The 17,351-nt window shown below is 29.1% G+C and overlaps 4 protein-coding genes across 6 annotated transcripts; 1 reads left to right on the top strand and 3 right to left on the bottom strand.

Moving 5' to 3' along the window:
* Positions 1 to 190: 190 nt before the first annotated feature.
* Positions 191 to 2,655, bottom strand: LOC124428513 (methionine aminopeptidase 2). The gene is made up of 6 exons (XM_046972643.1): positions 2,474 to 2,655; positions 1,884 to 1,973; positions 1,454 to 1,794; positions 962 to 1,366; positions 610 to 877; positions 191 to 521 (listed from the first exon to the last, which is right to left on the bottom strand). Exons 1-6 carry the CDS (start codon positions 2,616 to 2,618, stop codon positions 316 to 318), a joined length of 1,455 nt encoding a protein of 484 aa, XP_046828599.1. The 5' UTR covers positions 2,619 to 2,655; the 3' UTR covers positions 191 to 315.
* A 962-nt stretch (positions 2,656 to 3,617) lies between these two features.
* On the bottom strand, positions 3,618 to 7,457 carry LOC124428511 (coatomer subunit gamma). The gene is made up of 6 exons (XM_046972641.1): positions 7,144 to 7,457; positions 5,855 to 6,959; positions 5,198 to 5,777; positions 4,819 to 5,138; positions 4,509 to 4,707; positions 3,618 to 4,425 (listed from the first exon to the last, which is right to left on the bottom strand). The coding sequence occupies exons 1-6, from the start codon at positions 7,181 to 7,183 to the stop codon at positions 4,039 to 4,041; spliced, it is 2,631 nt and encodes an 876-aa protein (XP_046828597.1). The 5' UTR covers positions 7,184 to 7,457; the 3' UTR covers positions 3,618 to 4,038.
* Positions 7,458 to 7,733: 276 nt separating this feature from the next.
* LOC124428333 (protein shisa-5-like) lies at positions 7,734 to 13,204 on the top strand. 2 transcript variants are annotated; one of them, XM_046972271.1, is made up of 5 exons: positions 7,734 to 8,166; positions 10,669 to 10,825; positions 10,946 to 11,076; positions 12,500 to 12,610; positions 12,698 to 13,204. In XM_046972271.1, exons 1-5 carry the CDS (start codon positions 8,109 to 8,111, stop codon positions 12,775 to 12,777), a joined length of 537 nt encoding a protein of 178 aa, XP_046828227.1. In that variant the 5' UTR covers positions 7,734 to 8,108; the 3' UTR covers positions 12,778 to 13,204. The 2 variants fall into 2 exon arrangements, with proteins under 2 accessions (XP_046828227.1, XP_046828226.1); XM_046972270.1 differs by having other exon boundaries at positions 7,736 to 8,166; positions 12,497 to 12,610.
* Positions 13,205 to 13,464: 260 nt separating this feature from the next.
* On the bottom strand, positions 13,465 to 16,059 carry LOC124428332 (transcription initiation factor IIB). Of its 2 annotated transcripts, XM_046972268.1 has the most exons (6): positions 15,931 to 16,059; positions 15,401 to 15,511; positions 15,135 to 15,321; positions 14,586 to 15,056; positions 14,306 to 14,500; positions 13,465 to 14,232 (listed from the first exon to the last, which is right to left on the bottom strand). In XM_046972268.1, exons 1-5 carry the CDS (start codon positions 15,945 to 15,947, stop codon positions 14,339 to 14,341), a joined length of 948 nt encoding a protein of 315 aa, XP_046828224.1. In that variant the 5' UTR covers positions 15,948 to 16,059; the 3' UTR covers positions 13,465 to 14,232; positions 14,306 to 14,338. The 2 variants fall into 2 exon arrangements, with proteins under 2 accessions (XP_046828224.1, XP_046828223.1); XM_046972267.1 differs by having other exon boundaries at positions 13,465 to 14,500.
* Positions 16,060 to 17,351: the final 1,292 nt, after the last annotated feature.

The raw sequence follows: 17,351 nt of genomic DNA, 5'->3' as shown, positions 1-17,351 counted from the left end.
AGACTTTTTCGATAATATTGGTGAAACAAGTATTTTTAACTTTGACGTCAGAGCTGTTATTATAAGTATAAAGTAGTTCTTTTTTTTTCTTTTTCTTTTTTTTTTTTTTTTTTTACAATATAGGGGCTCATAGCACCCCTTACAATATCTTTTTTCTCAAGGACGAAAGAAAGAAAAGATAATACTAATATTATGATGGTAACAAAATACTTGATGTACGTTTACTTGCGATGAATGCTAATTTTACATTGACGAAATAATTTTACGATGATTACGCTAAGTGCCCTCTGAGGGAATCGTAAAAGTGAGAATGAATCAATAATCATCTCCTCGAGAAATAACTTCCTTGCAAGTAGGACGTAATACAAGAGTATGCTCAAATTGGGCAGTGTAACATCCTTTGACATCGACTAGTGGCGGATAAGCTTCAACTGCACCTTTATCGCACAAATCTTTCAATGCCATTTGATACTTAGTACAACCGACACGATCCAACCAACGTTTACAAAATGCTAAAGTACCTAAAAAACGAAATGATATTACGTTAGAATTATTTATCGTAAAATATTCATAAAAATTATCATACGTTATATTAATATCATTCTTTACCAAAATGCTTGTTAATAATATTAAGTAAAAATTTGCTGCTCTGTAATCTGAGCGGTACATATCCGGCATCAAAACTTTTCATATAATGAGAACATTCCAAATCATCATGGACGACACCTCTTCCGGTAGATCCAAATGTTTCAATCGCATAAAATTCATTTTCTTCCATTCTTGTGGCTTCGCCACCTTTAACTATTGGTACTGTTTTTCCTGCATGTATTCGATAAGGTGCAATTGAATGTCCATTTAAATTTCTGATTGATTTAACCTGAAGAAAAAAAAAAAAAAAAAGAAAATATTCATTTAAAATGTATATACATATAATGGCGCAGATCTTGCTCAGTTTACATACCTGATAAGTTTTACCATCTATTTCAACTTCGTATGACTCCATAACTTCTTGAATAGCAGCACCAACGTCGCAAAGTTGAACATCAATACCAGCAGCTTTAATTCCAGTATTAGTAGCATCGCGAACTGCTTCAATAAGTTTATCATATTTTGGATTAAATGCTAAGGTGAATGCACAATCGATAATACGTCCATTGATGTGTGTGCCAAAATCTATTTTCGTAACGTCATCGTATTCCAAAACAGTCGGATCTCCAGCATTAGGAGTATAATGAGCTGCACAATGATTTCTTGAGCAACCTGTTGGAAATGCCAATCCTGCTTTCAATCCGTCTTCTCCTATCAATTTTCTAGCCGTATCTTCCAATTCATTGCAAATTTCTATCATCGTCATTCCTGATTTAACCTGTAAAGAAAATAATTAATATAGAAAAGATTTATACTTTAAAGATTTATAAATCTTCGATAATATTAAGGATATATAATTATATACCCATTTCATAATATGCTTTCTTGTTTGCCTATGTGCTTCTGCAGCTTGTCTAGCTTCATTATAAATGTCGCTATGCATTCTGTCCAAAGCACGTGCTTCTTCGCTTGTAAAACGATTCTTAGCACTTCTTTCGTCAATTCCAGCGGCAGGAGGGTAATCCATTATTTCTCCGATAGGGAAGTTTCCATCGGGAAATAATTCTGAGACAGGAATTGAAGGTCGTTCAGTTTGTTGTTTAACCCCACCAGCCTTATTACGTGATTTACGTTTCTTCTTTTTTTTCTTAGCATCTTCATTTTCTGTTCCAGTTTCAGTTTCATTGTCATTGACTTCCGTTGACCCTTCATTAAAAGCAAAACAATATTATTTTATTAAATATATCCACAGTTGAATTCTTACAGTTAAAAATATAATTCAGGAAGGTATTTACCTTCAACAACTGTATCATCATTTTTTGTTTGATCATCCTCCTTTGCCTTATCATCTCCTTCTGGTACATCAGCACTTGCCTCTCCAGCACCTATGCAATGATGTTTGTAAACATTAAATAAATAAAATATTGAATGTGTATTTTCGAATATTAAATTACTTTCATATTAATGTTTTATATATATATATATATATATATATATATATATATATATATATATATAAAACAAATAATCGTTTATGAACTATTTTTATAAAGGTAAATTAAATACATGAAGCAAAGATGAATAATGCTGATATTGTAAGTATAAATCGTTCCACATGTTACATATTTTCCGTATTAACTTAATTTATTAGAAAAAAAGTAACACTAAAAATGTCTCACATAAGAAATCGACTAATACAAATATAATAGTTTCTTATTTTTAAAAAATAAATAAATAAATGTTGTTTATTTGGAAAAGAAAAATATCTTTAAGAGTTAAAAAAAAAAAAAAAAGAAAAAAAAGGTACGTTGAACAGAACGTTGTGTTGGAAGCACGAGTGGGTTCAAGCGAACACACCCAAAAAGAAAATCTTAATGCAACATACCGGCCTTCTTCTTCTTCTTCTTCTTTTTTTTCTTTTTCGATGCTTCTGCTGCTCCAGTTTCGTCCTCTTGATCTACGATCTCATCTTTTTCCTCGTCTATTAATTTTTCGGCTGACTTGCCGACCTCTTCTAGTACAGCCGCCATTTTGAAGAGGAAGCTAAGCAATGTGCGTCGAAGATACAATATGCGTCGGTAACGTAGAGCGAACCTTCTATTGAATTATCAACAAAAATCTATAACAACGTGGATATGTTTTTATTTAAAAATATATATTATGTATATATATATATATATATATATATATATATATACACATATATGTATATATGCATGTAGGTGAAACTACGAGACTACATAATAAAATGAAGTATCCGATTACGAGCTAAAGTTGTAGAACAATAGTCTCGAGTAAATACATAAAATAGATATTCTTCTTTAAGATTATCAGTTTTTTATTATGCTATGCATGAAACAGAGAGAGACAGGTGCTAAGGCACACGTGAATAAAAAGAGAGAACATAATAGTACTACTTGAGACGGAGCGATGTTTTTGGAAGGACACTCGAGATATCGAGTGTGCGAGATATCGATAGTATTGCAAGTTGTTAAAATTATACTGCGAGATATATCGAGAATATAGTGCGAGTTAAATTTGGTTACAATTTCAACTTTCGAGAGTTTCAATTTATATTGTTATTTCTTTTTATTATTTATAAGTTTCTACTTTAAGCTATTAAATATAACCTTAAAAAAACAATCAACAAAAATTACAAAAATGATTTAAAAAATAATTTCTCTCTCTCTCTCTCTCTCGCTTGCTCGTTTTGCAGCCTTAATAGTTGTTATATGTAATTAATTTCACGTATACGTATAGATTTTCTGTGACCCATTCAACTAGGATCTAACGAGCAATCATAGAATTTACAGGTTCATCGTCAAACGAAACAAATACGAAATAGCTGCAGAAAAAATGTTTTATGCCCATAACCTCTCCTTTAATGAGCTTGCAATGCTCAATCTTCCAAGTACTATCTGTTAATTTATAAGGGAAAGAATGTTAGAAAAAACTCGTTTATTTATCATCTAACTTAGTTCGGATCTTTTGTTTAAAAATGTACACTATCATATTTACATATACATATATATATATATAGTATTTTATTTATTTATTTACTAATTGGTTTTTGCAAAATTGAATGTATGCCATCTTCCATTATATTTATTCTCATCTATAACATAGAATGAATAAAATTCTAAGAGTTTATGTGATAACAAATCATATTCTATCAAAAGTTTTTGTTTGTTTTTTGTAATTTCGTTAATACAATGGGACTATTAGATGTTGAATACCATATTCTATTAATATACATGTATATAATATATGTTGAAAGAAAAATAACAACTTGTTAATTGTTATAAATCATGTATAAGTCTATAGTAATATAAAATGGAACGATCTTGATGAAAGGTTTTTCTTTTGGTATAGACTTTCCTTTCCTTCAATTAGAAAAATCATTTTGTAACGCATAAATAGGTTTATTTTCTAGAAAAATTACTCTTACGCTTATCCTACTGCAGAAAGAATTAGTTCGGCAACATCTGGATCTGGACATAGGACACTTAATTGCATTGTTACTTGATTATCTGACAATGCTAGTCTTGCACGTGCAAGTACTTCCTTACCGCCTCTAAAAACACCACTTAATAATAGATTATGCGACGCAGATCCCGGATGTATTCTATCGCTACGTTCTACCGCATCTAATCCCAAAAATCCTGTAAGACTTTGTATCGCTCCTTCTAAACTTGTCACTGTAGCTCCCAGAGCAAAAGTTTCTTCCAATTTAGCATATCCTTTGGCAGCAGATGCATCCCAAAGTGCACCAAAATCTACTCCCCTACTTCCTACACCTCGAATTTGATCGGCTATTGTAATTTCCAAATCTTCCAGCTAAATTTAAAACGTTTACAATTACAAAGATAATATAAACATTTATAGGATCGATCATATTAAACTATTAATGATTATAATACCATGTATTCGTCGCAATAACCCTGATCAGTGTCTGGAACGCCTGTCGTAGGATCACAATCACGTGCCATAAAACGAAGAGTCGTAGGCATGGTCGCAACACTAACATGTACATCTTCCGGATAAGTTAATACTGTGTAAGTTGTTCCTGGTTCGTTATACGACAAACGTGGACAAGGTACTTCACATAGAACGGTGTAACTAAAAAAAAAACAATATATATATATATATATATATATATATATATATATATATATATTATTAATATATATTCAATAGAGTTATCTGAAATAAAAATAATATGCATCTTACCCTTCGGTTGCTTCGATAGCCACTCTAACGTCTTCCAAAAATTGATCAGAAAGTGTATTTATACAATCGAATTGCAAAATGAGATGTTCCGCGAATGTGTGTTTGATACATTTCACGTTATATTCTGTTTCAGATTCAGTTAATTCAAATACAGTAGAAGATTTCAGAAGGGAAGATCCTCTGATAATATTCGCTATTTGTGGTATTTGTGATAATTTTTCTATGAAGCTCTCTTCCCTTGTTAAGCGCGTTTGTTGTGACTTTATAGTAGTATGTATTTCTACTTGTGCTGGTTCCTCTATAGTTTGCGCTGGTGGTACCTGTACGATAATTTAATAAGATTTACGTGTATAAAATAAAATAAAATAAAATAAATTACCTGGGAAACATCAAACGGTTCTTCCATAGACGTTTTCATATAATTTCGTAAAGCTCTTTCCAAACTAGGTATTGAAAAAAGAGGAGGCTGTATCAATGGCAATACTGTTGGATCATTTTGTTCTTGTAAAATCGTACAATAGTATGCTGCGCGATCTCGAACTTCATCGTCGGAATCTAATTGACAACGAGATAAAAGTACAAGAACATTTGGAAGAAGAGGTGGGCATGCTGCAGCAAAACGGGCTAAAGCTGTTACAGCCGCAGCACGTACACTTGCACTTTCAAGAATGACACGATTATAGATAAAACGAATGTATCTCGATGGTTGTTTGGATGTCGGTCCTTCTTGTCCCAACAGATGCAATATACGTACTGCAAGAGAAATGTGTTCACAATCTTCTATAAATTCACACAAGTGTGCTAAGCCTGCCTCTTTGGCTTCAGCATTTCCTTCCATAACAGCTATGATAGTATCGGCTATAGCTGCTTTGTATTCGAGGCCACCTTCATCTCTTAACATAGCAGAAAGGAAATTCATTAAAACCGTATGCTTGCGTGGGAACTTTTGACACAAAGCTCTGTAACAAAATAGAAAATAAAATTATCCGATTAGAGATTATAATATTACCAATAAAAATTTAAGAATGAAATGTACCTTATCGCTTGTACAACAACAACTTTAAATTCATCTGAAATTTCTGATACAAAAGTAGCAATCTGTTTCATCAAACGATCTACAGAACTTTCTGCTCCAGTTTTTAAAAGTGTTGTAATAGCTAAAGTAGCAATTGATCTATTGGAATCTGTGATTAAGTTTTCTAAATCCAAATTACATGCTGTAACTGCTGCTGGATGTGTCATTGCAACTTTATTTAAAGTTCTAACAGCAGCAAATCTAAGAGCTGGCTTAGGAGATCCACAGAATAATTGTAAGACACTGATAGCAGGTCCAATTTCTTTAAGGCCGCTTCTTCCAAGATTAACCAATGCATGAGCTGCTTCATAAACAATAATTTCTGATTTATGACGCAAACATGCTTCAATGTATCCTAACAGATCTTCTCCTTCTTCCATATCGTCCAAAAGTTTGCATGCCATTCTTATCAACATACAACCTGCATAAGGACTTTTAGGACTGGTTCTCATAAGTTTTGCTACTAATTTGATAACAGCGAGTTTATCTGTTTTTCTTGCTTGATATAAAACACCTAATGCATGGTATTGTACCATTACATTGGTAGAATTTAAAGCCTCTTGGGCTTCGTAGGCCCATCTTCTGGCAACATCACTGGATACACTGGTCAAATGTAGAGATGAAACCAATGCGGCACTAGATACTGCTGGAGAACGATCAACAATTGCTTGTTTCATGTAACGTTCAATTGCTGCTAACATGCCACCGTCAGTAATAGTGCACAAAGCTCTTATCGCAGCAGCTCTATATAAATCTTCTTTTCCAGTCATATCTTTTGTAAGACTGGATGTAACTATAATCACATCTTCTGCCAATGAACTTAATTCTTTTATACCCAAATAAACTAAACGCCTCAATACTATATCTCGGGATTGGAATAACTTGGTCATTGCAAAAAATGCTTCCGTTGCTTCGGTAGTACCCAATTGTTCTCCTTGATTCAACAGGTACAAAATTTTGGTAAGAATATGAGCACATTTTTTTGGATTTACAGGGGTGTCATTAAAAGTTCGTGCCTCCTGGAGTACAGTAGTTTTCTCTAAGTTTTGAAAAGGATTTCCGCCGCCTAATAAGTCAAGATATAAAAGGGATATAAAATACATTAAATTATTAATAACAATAATTTTATAAGCAGATGTTTACAAATATCTGTCAAATTAGGCTATATTGCAAAATGCGATTATATATTAAAAAGTTACATGCAAATCTATATAGTTATATGGATATTATTATTATTAATTCATAATTACCTTCTTCCTCTTCCTTTTTGTCGCGTTTAAAAGCATTCATTTTGCGATATTATAAATGAAAAACCTGAAAAATATTGGACACGTCACCTTGACTCTCTGACAAACCAATCATTAAAACTTCCTTTTCAACGGAGTAATAATATGGCGTGTGCGATTGTATTTTGCCGAATTATTAAAGAAATCGCTTTTATTTTACGAGATATTTAAAATGATTTTGGTAACAAGCTAACTATATGTTGAATAAATTTTAACTAGAATGTATTCAATATTACACGTGATCAATATTCTATCTTATAGCATCCTTGTAATATCAACGAAAACGCATCTACGATAAAGCGCATCAACGTAATGTACATCTTTACCGACTAAGTAAGATCATATATTATTAAAAAAGAACATACATATGATCAATCATTTAATCATAAATTATATGTACATATATATATATATATATATATATATATATATATATATATATTTAAATATGTACATATATGTGCTATTTTATATATATGTATATATACATATCTATATATATAAATTCTCATCTATCTTAGTTCACATTCATTCCGTAAGAGGAGCCACGATGGGAATACCATAGGACGCATAGAGTTCGTGAAGATTTAACGTTGCCTTTGCTGCCAGGCGAAGTTGAACTTTTGCGTATATCGCATGTTATCGAGGATTGCGCGCGAGTTTTGTCCCTTGTCTCGTTGCAGTCGGTGGTCGAGCTTTATTCTAGAGTGTCAGCAACGAGCGTGTTCCCTTGTTCTCTTTGTGTTTTCTCCTGGGCTACTCGTATATGCATAAGGACATAGTCATTGAGAAGCAAAGTTTTTTTTGGCATTGTTTCGAAACGTCGTTTCGAGTGCAGTTCGAATAATTAAAAAAAAAAAAAAAACAAACAAACAAACAAACAAAAAAAACCCAAACAAAAATAACAAAATAAAAAAGAAAACAACAAAATGTCGTACGCTATTGTACTTTTAACAATTTCGTGTCTCTGTACCGGCTTTGCAGTAGGTAAGAGGAAAAAATTAATTTAATTTCATTTAAAGACGTTTTCCGTATTTTTGATCTCTCTCTCTCTCTCTCTCTCTTTCTCTCTTTCATCTTGCTGATGACGCGCATGATATGCAACGATTCTTAGAATGGACGAGTCCATCGTTCTTTTCAGAATCATCGATAAAGTATTGTACGAATTTATTGGTGACCCATTATTATTCTCCTCTTATATGTTTACTTTGAGTAACGTAACACGATTCTCTTTCCTGCGTCCGATATTCGATAAAATAGCCTTCGATATCGGTGCTATTCTTATGCCATTGTAACTTCATTAAACTCTTCGATTTCCGATCGTAGCGCTTTTTTTTTTCTTTTTTTTTTTTCTTATTCGCAAATCTGGTTTTGTTTTATTACGTATACACCAAGGACCAATTGGGAAATATTCAGGAGTAGCTTCCGTTACAATATTAAAAAAAAAGAAAAAAAAATGATATATAATCAGTTTTTTTATCTATTGTCTTTGAATTTTATTCGACGATTACGTTGAATTCGATGAATTACGAATTCGATGAATCATTTCAAGCAACTTTCATTGTTCCATTTTCTTTTGGGTGGGTCGTTTCGTTTGGGTGGGTAATATTTTTTTCTCCCGAGTGAGAGAAATAAATGAAACAAAAAAGGAACCTGTATGCACATACATATGTGTATATATATATATATATATATTCATATATTTACATATGTATGTGGATATGAATCTTCTCGACCGTTCAACCGGCTTTTTTTGCTGAATTATACTTGACTATTGCCTGCCTGCTTGCTTGTGTACTGATTTGACCATTAATATATACGAAAAACCAATCGCTATTTGAAAAGATCTTAGGTCGACCTTTCTTATCTTTTATGTATTGGCATTTATATTCGTGAGTTCATATTTAAAGCATTTTTTGAGTATCTTTTGTGCTTCCTCTAAAGGTTACCGGAAATTATACGATATAAATGCTCGATGTGTATAATAGATCAGAAACTCATCATTTAGTATACACGAATAATAATGATGATAATAATGTTTAATCATCATTTAATTTGCTTCACTATATATATTTTTATCTATTTCTGTTTTTGTTTTATTATTACAATTAATGATCACAATAATGGTCACTGATTTGATTAGTTTTTTTACTCGTTAAAGTAAACAAATATCGCGCGAAATATGAACGTGATCTTTTTTTTTTTTTGACGAACGTAACGTCTATCACACTTTTATTTGATCGAATAAATGTTTCTCAATGAAAATAAATGAGTAAAATTATTAACAATGTATTAAATAAAATTTGTTCGCGGTGCAGTTACATGTAAAACCCAAACATATTTAATGTTTCCTTAAGTTATCAGTCGATTTAGAACAATGAATATGACAAATCTTATTTTAGTGAATTTTAATATCGATTAAATATAAAATATTCTTCGTAAAACACATTTGTTTGTGCAAATTTTATATATTATTTTGATACTGTTAATTGAAGTCTATAGATAAGAATGCATATGTTATCAGAATGTGATATGCTACCAACGAATTTGATAACTAACGGCAGCAAAGATTCATTGTAACTTATTCATGATTTTATTTATCTTCATTTGTTTAGCAAATATATATATATATATGTATATATACATATTTTTTAAATGAATATAGCATGATTTTTACGTTATTTCCATTATTATTCAAATATATATTAAATATTAATATGTATGTACATTAAATATAAATAACTAATTTGTTGACCCTTTTTTTTCTTTTTTAATACAATAACATTTTACAGAAAATAATAAACTAAATGAAGTCACAATGAATATTTCGATATAACATAATATTCAAGTAATAGATATAGTATCTGCATGATAAAACTCAATGATAATAAATAGAACCTGATAAAATTCTTCGATAATAATTTGTGACAATAGATAAGAATAATATATAAATTAGTTTTTAATTTATATTGTTTCTTTGAATAAGTATATACCTATCTAACAATTACATCATATTAATTATTAAATTATTTCAGATGTAATGAATCTTTAAAAATAATATCTAACTAAACGTTATAATTTTGTGATATCGATTATTAAAGATTAGATTGTTATCTTTTCGAATTGTGAGTTAAAAAATATATGCTTGACCGATAATTATTTTTATCTAATACCCCCTTTTTTCTCTTTTCTTTTCTTTATTGCGTATTTTAATAGACACAGAATATATGTTATAATACAGAAAAAAAAATGTAATTTGCATACGAAGTAACAGCTAAACGTTTATTTATTTCAAATATTCTTTTCGACGTCTGATTCGACGAATTTTGTGGGGGAAAAGTAGATAAGGAAAAAATAATATGAACCTAATCAGAGAAATCTAATATCAGGATAAAACAATGACTCATACTATATACACAAATATTAATACGTCGACTGTTGTTTTATGTACATAGGTAATATCAAATAATTTATATTTTTCTTTTACAGGGATGGAATGTACTTATAAAGATTCAAAGAATTTGTTCGAAAAAATGATGACTAGTTGTCCCGTGTTATGGGATTCTAGTAAATCATATTGTTGTTATGATTTAGCAAATGAAAATTATTACTGTTGCACTCAAGAAGAATTTGCTATGACAATGGGGTATATCAAGATTTATACATTTTTATTAAAATTTTATATGAATTATTATTATTATTATTATTTTTAATATCTCTGCAAAACGATTGTTATTAAACTAATTAATATATCATCGTCTTCCAGACTTGGTATCATCGTACCTGTGGTTATCGCTGCTGGTATTATTGTATCATTAATAGTTTGCTGCATTTCTTGTTTATACTGCAGCTGCTGCCCATGGTATCGTCGACGCCATCAAGGCACCGTTTATGGGAGTAAGTAACTATTTTGAGAAAGTCTGTGAATTGATCCAGCATATTGCAAAATATTTCATTAAATTTAAGATCAAAGTTATAATAATCTACATTTACTATAATATACATTTTTCTTATTCCCTGAAAGATAAATAATGTATTAATATAATGCAATTATTATAGTTCTTTTTTTTATCTTTTTTTCTTTTTTTTCTTCATATAACATTACAATATTACATTCTTTTTACATATAACTGTTGTCAGAGGCAGCTAGGACGAATATTTTCTAGATACAAACAGAAAAGCACAAATAGTTAATATGTATAAATATTCAAATCTATTTTAATAGTTGTTTTAAATAAGAATATAATTATCATTATGTATTATTAATATTATTAAAATGATCTCTTATCATTTGTGTTACACTCAATAACTAATTGAGTTATATAATTGTTTTTAGGACCAACTATGGCATAATTTTCTGGCATCATCTATTTGAATTAGATTAAGATTGGCTTATGTCTAACTTTTTATGCAACTAAAAATTTATAAACACTGTATGTGTGTATAAATATATATATATATATATATATAAATATATATACACACATACATATAATACATTCCATTTTAGAAATAAGACATAAATTTTTGTATAATTTTCTTAGCATAATCTTCATATATTTTGCAGTTACAAATTAATAAAATAAAATATATGAAACAATTATGCTATATAATGCTTCTCGAAAGGAAGTCTCTCTACTGTTTTCTATAATTCTAAGTATAATAGTATTTTATATGTTAATATATTCAATACTTTTTATGATACACATAATAGCAAGAGAAAATACAATGTTCCTATACACGCTCATGTACTATAATCCATAATCCTCTCAGTTGATTTTTTATGAAAAAGAAAAAAAAAAGAAAATGTATTTTATACAAAAAAGAATAATAGTCCTATTTACACGTTACATAAGAAACCAGTGAGAAATTACATGAATTAAAACCACTATATATGTACTATAAAGATCTAATATATTGTATTTGTTTAAAAACACGCGTATTATACAATATTATTATAGACATTTCACATACACATACACATATATATATATATATATATATATTGCTTTTTATACACATGTAATGATATATAGGTAAAACAACGCGAGCTATTTTTTTGTACTGCTTTAATAATAAAAGAAATTTGTGCAAGAAAATTACAGTTCTTTTTATCCTTGATATGAAATTATTTTTCAGTACTGTGCTTTCTACGGTTTTTCTTCTCTTTTTTTCTTTTTTCTTTTCTTCTTTCTTTTCTTTTTTTTTTTTTTTGTTTTTAATGTCAATATTTAAATATTCGCCCGCTGTCTCTGAAAATGGAAATTATTGAAAATTGTTCTTTCAGAACATAGTAGTACATTAATTTTTGTTATAGAAGTACAAACACCAAGTGTTGTTCATGTGATACAAACTTCAACAAATCCTCCATCTGATTATGCCAATCAAACAGAGCAAAATCATTATACACCATATCCAACTAATGTTGGAGGTAATCTTTTATTATATTTCATATTATTATTTTATCTCCCAATGAAAACGTATATGTGTGATTTCCATTCTATGTCTAATTTAATAGGAATGCCACAACCACCACCAGCTTATACAATCGAACCTTATGGCAGGCAGGCACCATATAATCCTGGATATGTACAATAATAACAAAAACACCACTATAATCTATATATGAATATATTTAGTATAACTCCGATCAAATTGTTTGTTACCTTCAATGTCAATAATTCAAATTACAGTTTTAACAAAAAAAAAAAAAAAAAAAAAAAAAAAAAAGAAAAAAAAAATGGATGCCATAAAAATGTTCACGTTTTGTACTATTAAATCAATATGGATTTTATATCTGTTGAAACTTAGAATAAATTTGTCGGACATATTTTGAAAAAAAGAAAAAAAAAAGGAAAAAGGAAAAAAAAAAGATGTATAAATATTCCTCATAATATACTTAATCATTTTCAAATAATAAGAATGATTTTCATTTATAAAATATGCAAATAATGTTAAACTATTTTCATGCTCTGTTATATTATATATTTTCGTTTTAAATATAAGGCGAATATATTAAGATTAATATACTCATTTTTTCATTTACCCAATGTACAGTCTTTACGATATTTTTTAGTAAGTTAAATGATTAACATAACTATGACACATGATGGAGCATGTATGTTTCTATTTATTTTATATGTATAAATTATCCAGTCTTATTCATCATTAGTTGGAAGTTTTCAATGTTCCTCATATTTACAACAATGTAAATATATAATTAATTTATCTATGTTATAAGATAAGATTTTTTCATCAACCAGTTTGTATATGTATTATCAATCGTTCGATAAAATATTATGTTATCTTTATTATGTTTCCAAAGTCAATTATATCGTACAATTACTTCTAATACTAAGTTTTTCTTACGTTACAGATAAGGCAACAAACGCTCCTTTTTTGGTGCTTCATAAAAAATCTAACAGAGAATCATTGTGCTGTTGTACGGATGTCTGTTAAAATATAATATAATTACCAGCATACTCTGTAATGATAATTATGTCAGGTACAAGTTGCTGGAGAATATTACCAATTCGACAAACGAATAACATTTTCTTTATATATTCATCTAACATAGCACATTGATACTCCCATTATACATATTACCATCTCTTAAATATAAATAAAAATTATATACATTTTTTGCACATTGAACGGCCCATCAAAATGAAAGTTTTTTTATATAATTTATATAGAACAATTTTACAATAATTCTAACAACGTTACTAGAATTGTCTTTTCAAAATTAAATATTCAGCATGTTCATAAATACATTATTATTATATATTATTATGATGGATAATCACTAAATAGAGTGAAATTTGCTTTGGTCATATAGACCATGTAAAATATCTTATGAATATATTCATTAGCACGTGTCCAATGTGCATGGAAAATCGAATTAAATATAATCTAAGTTATAGATTATTTTGCTGATTAGGAAGTTAATTGAATTAAATTACCCTAAAAGGAATCTCACATATTTCATAATTTAGTTGGCATTCGAGAAAAGAATAAGAATTGTATAGCATCTAATTATTCCGGGAATGTATGCTATAAAAAAATGTTATATTCATTACACTATTATTATACACGAAAGTATTCTAGCGATAAGTAAAATATATACCAAAAGCTCAAAGAGAGGATGATATTGCCCAATTCACATTTGTGGTAACTGATCAATAGGCGTTGCAAATTTGAAGTCTTCTGGAAATAGTTTACTTGCATGCGGATACATGAGCTTGTAAGACTGTCTGATCGTAACATCTGCAACTCCTGCAATATCTCCAATTTCTTTTTGTGATCTCTTGTCTTCCGAAGCCTGTAGTATATTAATAAAAAGAAATTGAAACATTTCGTTTAATTAATTATAATGTTTCGTCAATTATATCAAGAAATATACATACTTGTGATGCCATATAAATTGCAGCTGCAGCTACTGAAATAGGTGATCTTCCAGGTACAATATCAATTTCTACTGCTTTTCGAGCAATATGCGTTGCAGCCCTTTGTACCATATTTGGAAGACCAAGATTGGAACAGAATCTTGACATGAAGTCTCCTGTTGTGATGAGATCCACGCTCGTTTCCAGTGCCTTCAATATCAGCTTAAAACATCTGCCGATTTCTTTTTTACTAATTTTGCTAACGGCACAAATTTCTTTGAAAGTCCGTGGTACTCCCTCTTGTCTACATGCAATATACAGGCAAGCTGATGCAATTGCATCATTGGCGCGTCCTTTCAAATTTTTCCCATCATGTACTTGCTTAAAAAGATTATTAGCTCTGTCTACAATGGTTTTTGGTAAATTAATACGATCTGCCATTCCATTGATCTCACGAAATGCATTGATTAATGCTCTGTCAGAACTACTCATCTAGAATTATATTTCAATATCAATTGATATCATAGAAAAAGAAATGTTGCAAATGAATGTTAAATATGTCATACTAACTGTACGTCTATTTTGATATTTGGAAGCACCAAAAGCATCAAAAGAAGCAGCACCAGTTCCAGGTCCAATCATGGTAGACAAATCTGAACCATTAAGTAAAGGATTCTCAGGGCCACCAACACGGGACGGATCAACACCAGCTTTTTCATTACTAAACGTCCTCCATTCTGAACCTACGTCTATGACCCTAATATCAGCAAGATAAATTGATAATTTTAACACTGTTGAACATTGTTCTTTATCTTTACTTTATTTTGTCTTCTCACCTGTCACCCACTACTAATCCACACTCTGAACATATCTGATCACCAGCTCTGTGATCTTCGATAAGTGGTGCATCTGGATGTGCATAACAACACACTTTGTTTGTGTCATGCCTGTAAAATTTTTTATATAACGTATTTATTATTTATGTTTTATGATAATTATATTTTGCATATCATCTATTTTTTACAATGATGATGCACTTAACTATAGCTAATCACATGCAATTGTAATAGAAACCATGATGACATAATTTCGTTTTCACAGTACAATAACTACGTTATAACAACTGAATCACTTCTTAATGATATTTAATTGAATCTTATAGAATTAATAAATAAATTAAGAAATGAAATATGATTGTATCAAAAGTCATAACCTCAAAAATTCAATCGAAAGACTTTTAATCTTAATATTTGAATTTTTGTCAAGTTTGTTTTTACAAAATAATATTATCAAGGAAATGTTGCAAAATAACGATTAACGACAAAAAAAGAAGAATATATATAGGTTGAAAAATTCTTTATCTCACCTTGAAAAACTTGCCATATTTCTTAAGTGTACTCGATACACTACATACCATATACCTATTTAAAAAACATGGCTGCAATACAATTCGTTTCTCATGTATATCCGTTATTAGTGTGTGTTGTCTACCAACATAACAAAAAAACCCTATTCGTAAGAAGCTGAGATAAACATAACTTACGGTGTAAAACAAATTATATACTTTTTAAAATAAATATAATCTAATATTTTTTTATTAATTATATAAAATGACATTAAAAATATGTATTCATATTAAAAATTATGTCTTCGATTCGTTTGTCCATTTATAAATTATATACTAATAATAACAATTTCTATCATAAATTTGTACTTGCGAATAATTGAGATTTTCTTCTTTTTTATATATAATAACAAATATCTTTAATAGTGTTTTGTCACAAATGATACAAAGGTACAGGAATGTAATCAAGTGCAGAAGAAAAAAAAGAAAAAGAAAATACTCTTATGTAACATCGATAATGCAGATATTTATCAAGTCTAGTTTAAATTTGCTTTAGCTAATCTGTTAAAAAAAAATTTGATTTTTTTCCTAAGAAAAAAAAAGAAAAAAAAAAAAAAGAAAAAAAATAAAAAGAAGTAATTACGAATATCCATAAGATGCATTTTAAGCAAATTAATAATCCGATAATCCAAATTAGAAGGATACTAATGTATCTCTAAGATGTATAATATAATATGCAATAACTGCAAGGAAATAATAATAATAATAGAGAGTTAGAAATAACGAATGATTCTAGGAACAGCTTTTATTGATAGAGATAAAAGAAGTTTTCATTGTTTTTAATGTCTATAGCCAATTAAAAATTGTTATAATGTTTAAATCTATTATGCAAGAAATAATACTGACGAAATATTTATACATGGATTGTTTGTGTTTTCAATTGAATTTCATAAATTACACATGTGTGAAAAATAAATTAACGAAATTTGCATACAATATCGTTTAGTGAAAACTAAAATACGATTGACATATTTATTTTATATGGCTTGTGTTAATTTGACGTACAAGCCATGTTTTTTTCTTTTTATATACGGTTTGTATCTCTATTATAAAGCAATCGGTGAAACATATAAATATACCACAGATACCCATTAAATACTACGCTAATGTCTACAAATATATTTCGTGTGCAAAGAATATTATGTTCAAAAAAAAAAAAAAAAAAAAAAAAGAATGAATATTAAATTCCATCTTGAAATAGGACTCTCATCCAAAACTCTACTATAAAACAAAGATGGGACAAATTATACATCGGATACGCATGATTCATTATCTGTTCTTTTTTTTTTTGTTATCTTATTTTCTTTTTCCTATTTTTTTTTTTCTTTCTTTCCTTTTTGAAACTTTTTATTAAAATGAAATTTTTGTAGAGCATGTGTAAA

The sequence above is a fragment of the Vespa crabro genome, chromosome 12 (assembly GCF_910589235.1).
Source record: "Vespa crabro chromosome 12, iyVesCrab1.2, whole genome shotgun sequence".
NCBI lineage: Eukaryota > Metazoa > Arthropoda > Insecta > Hymenoptera > Vespidae > Vespa > Vespa crabro.
Note: the sequence above shows the minus strand (reverse complement) of the source record. Positions and strands in the feature narration are given on the sequence as shown.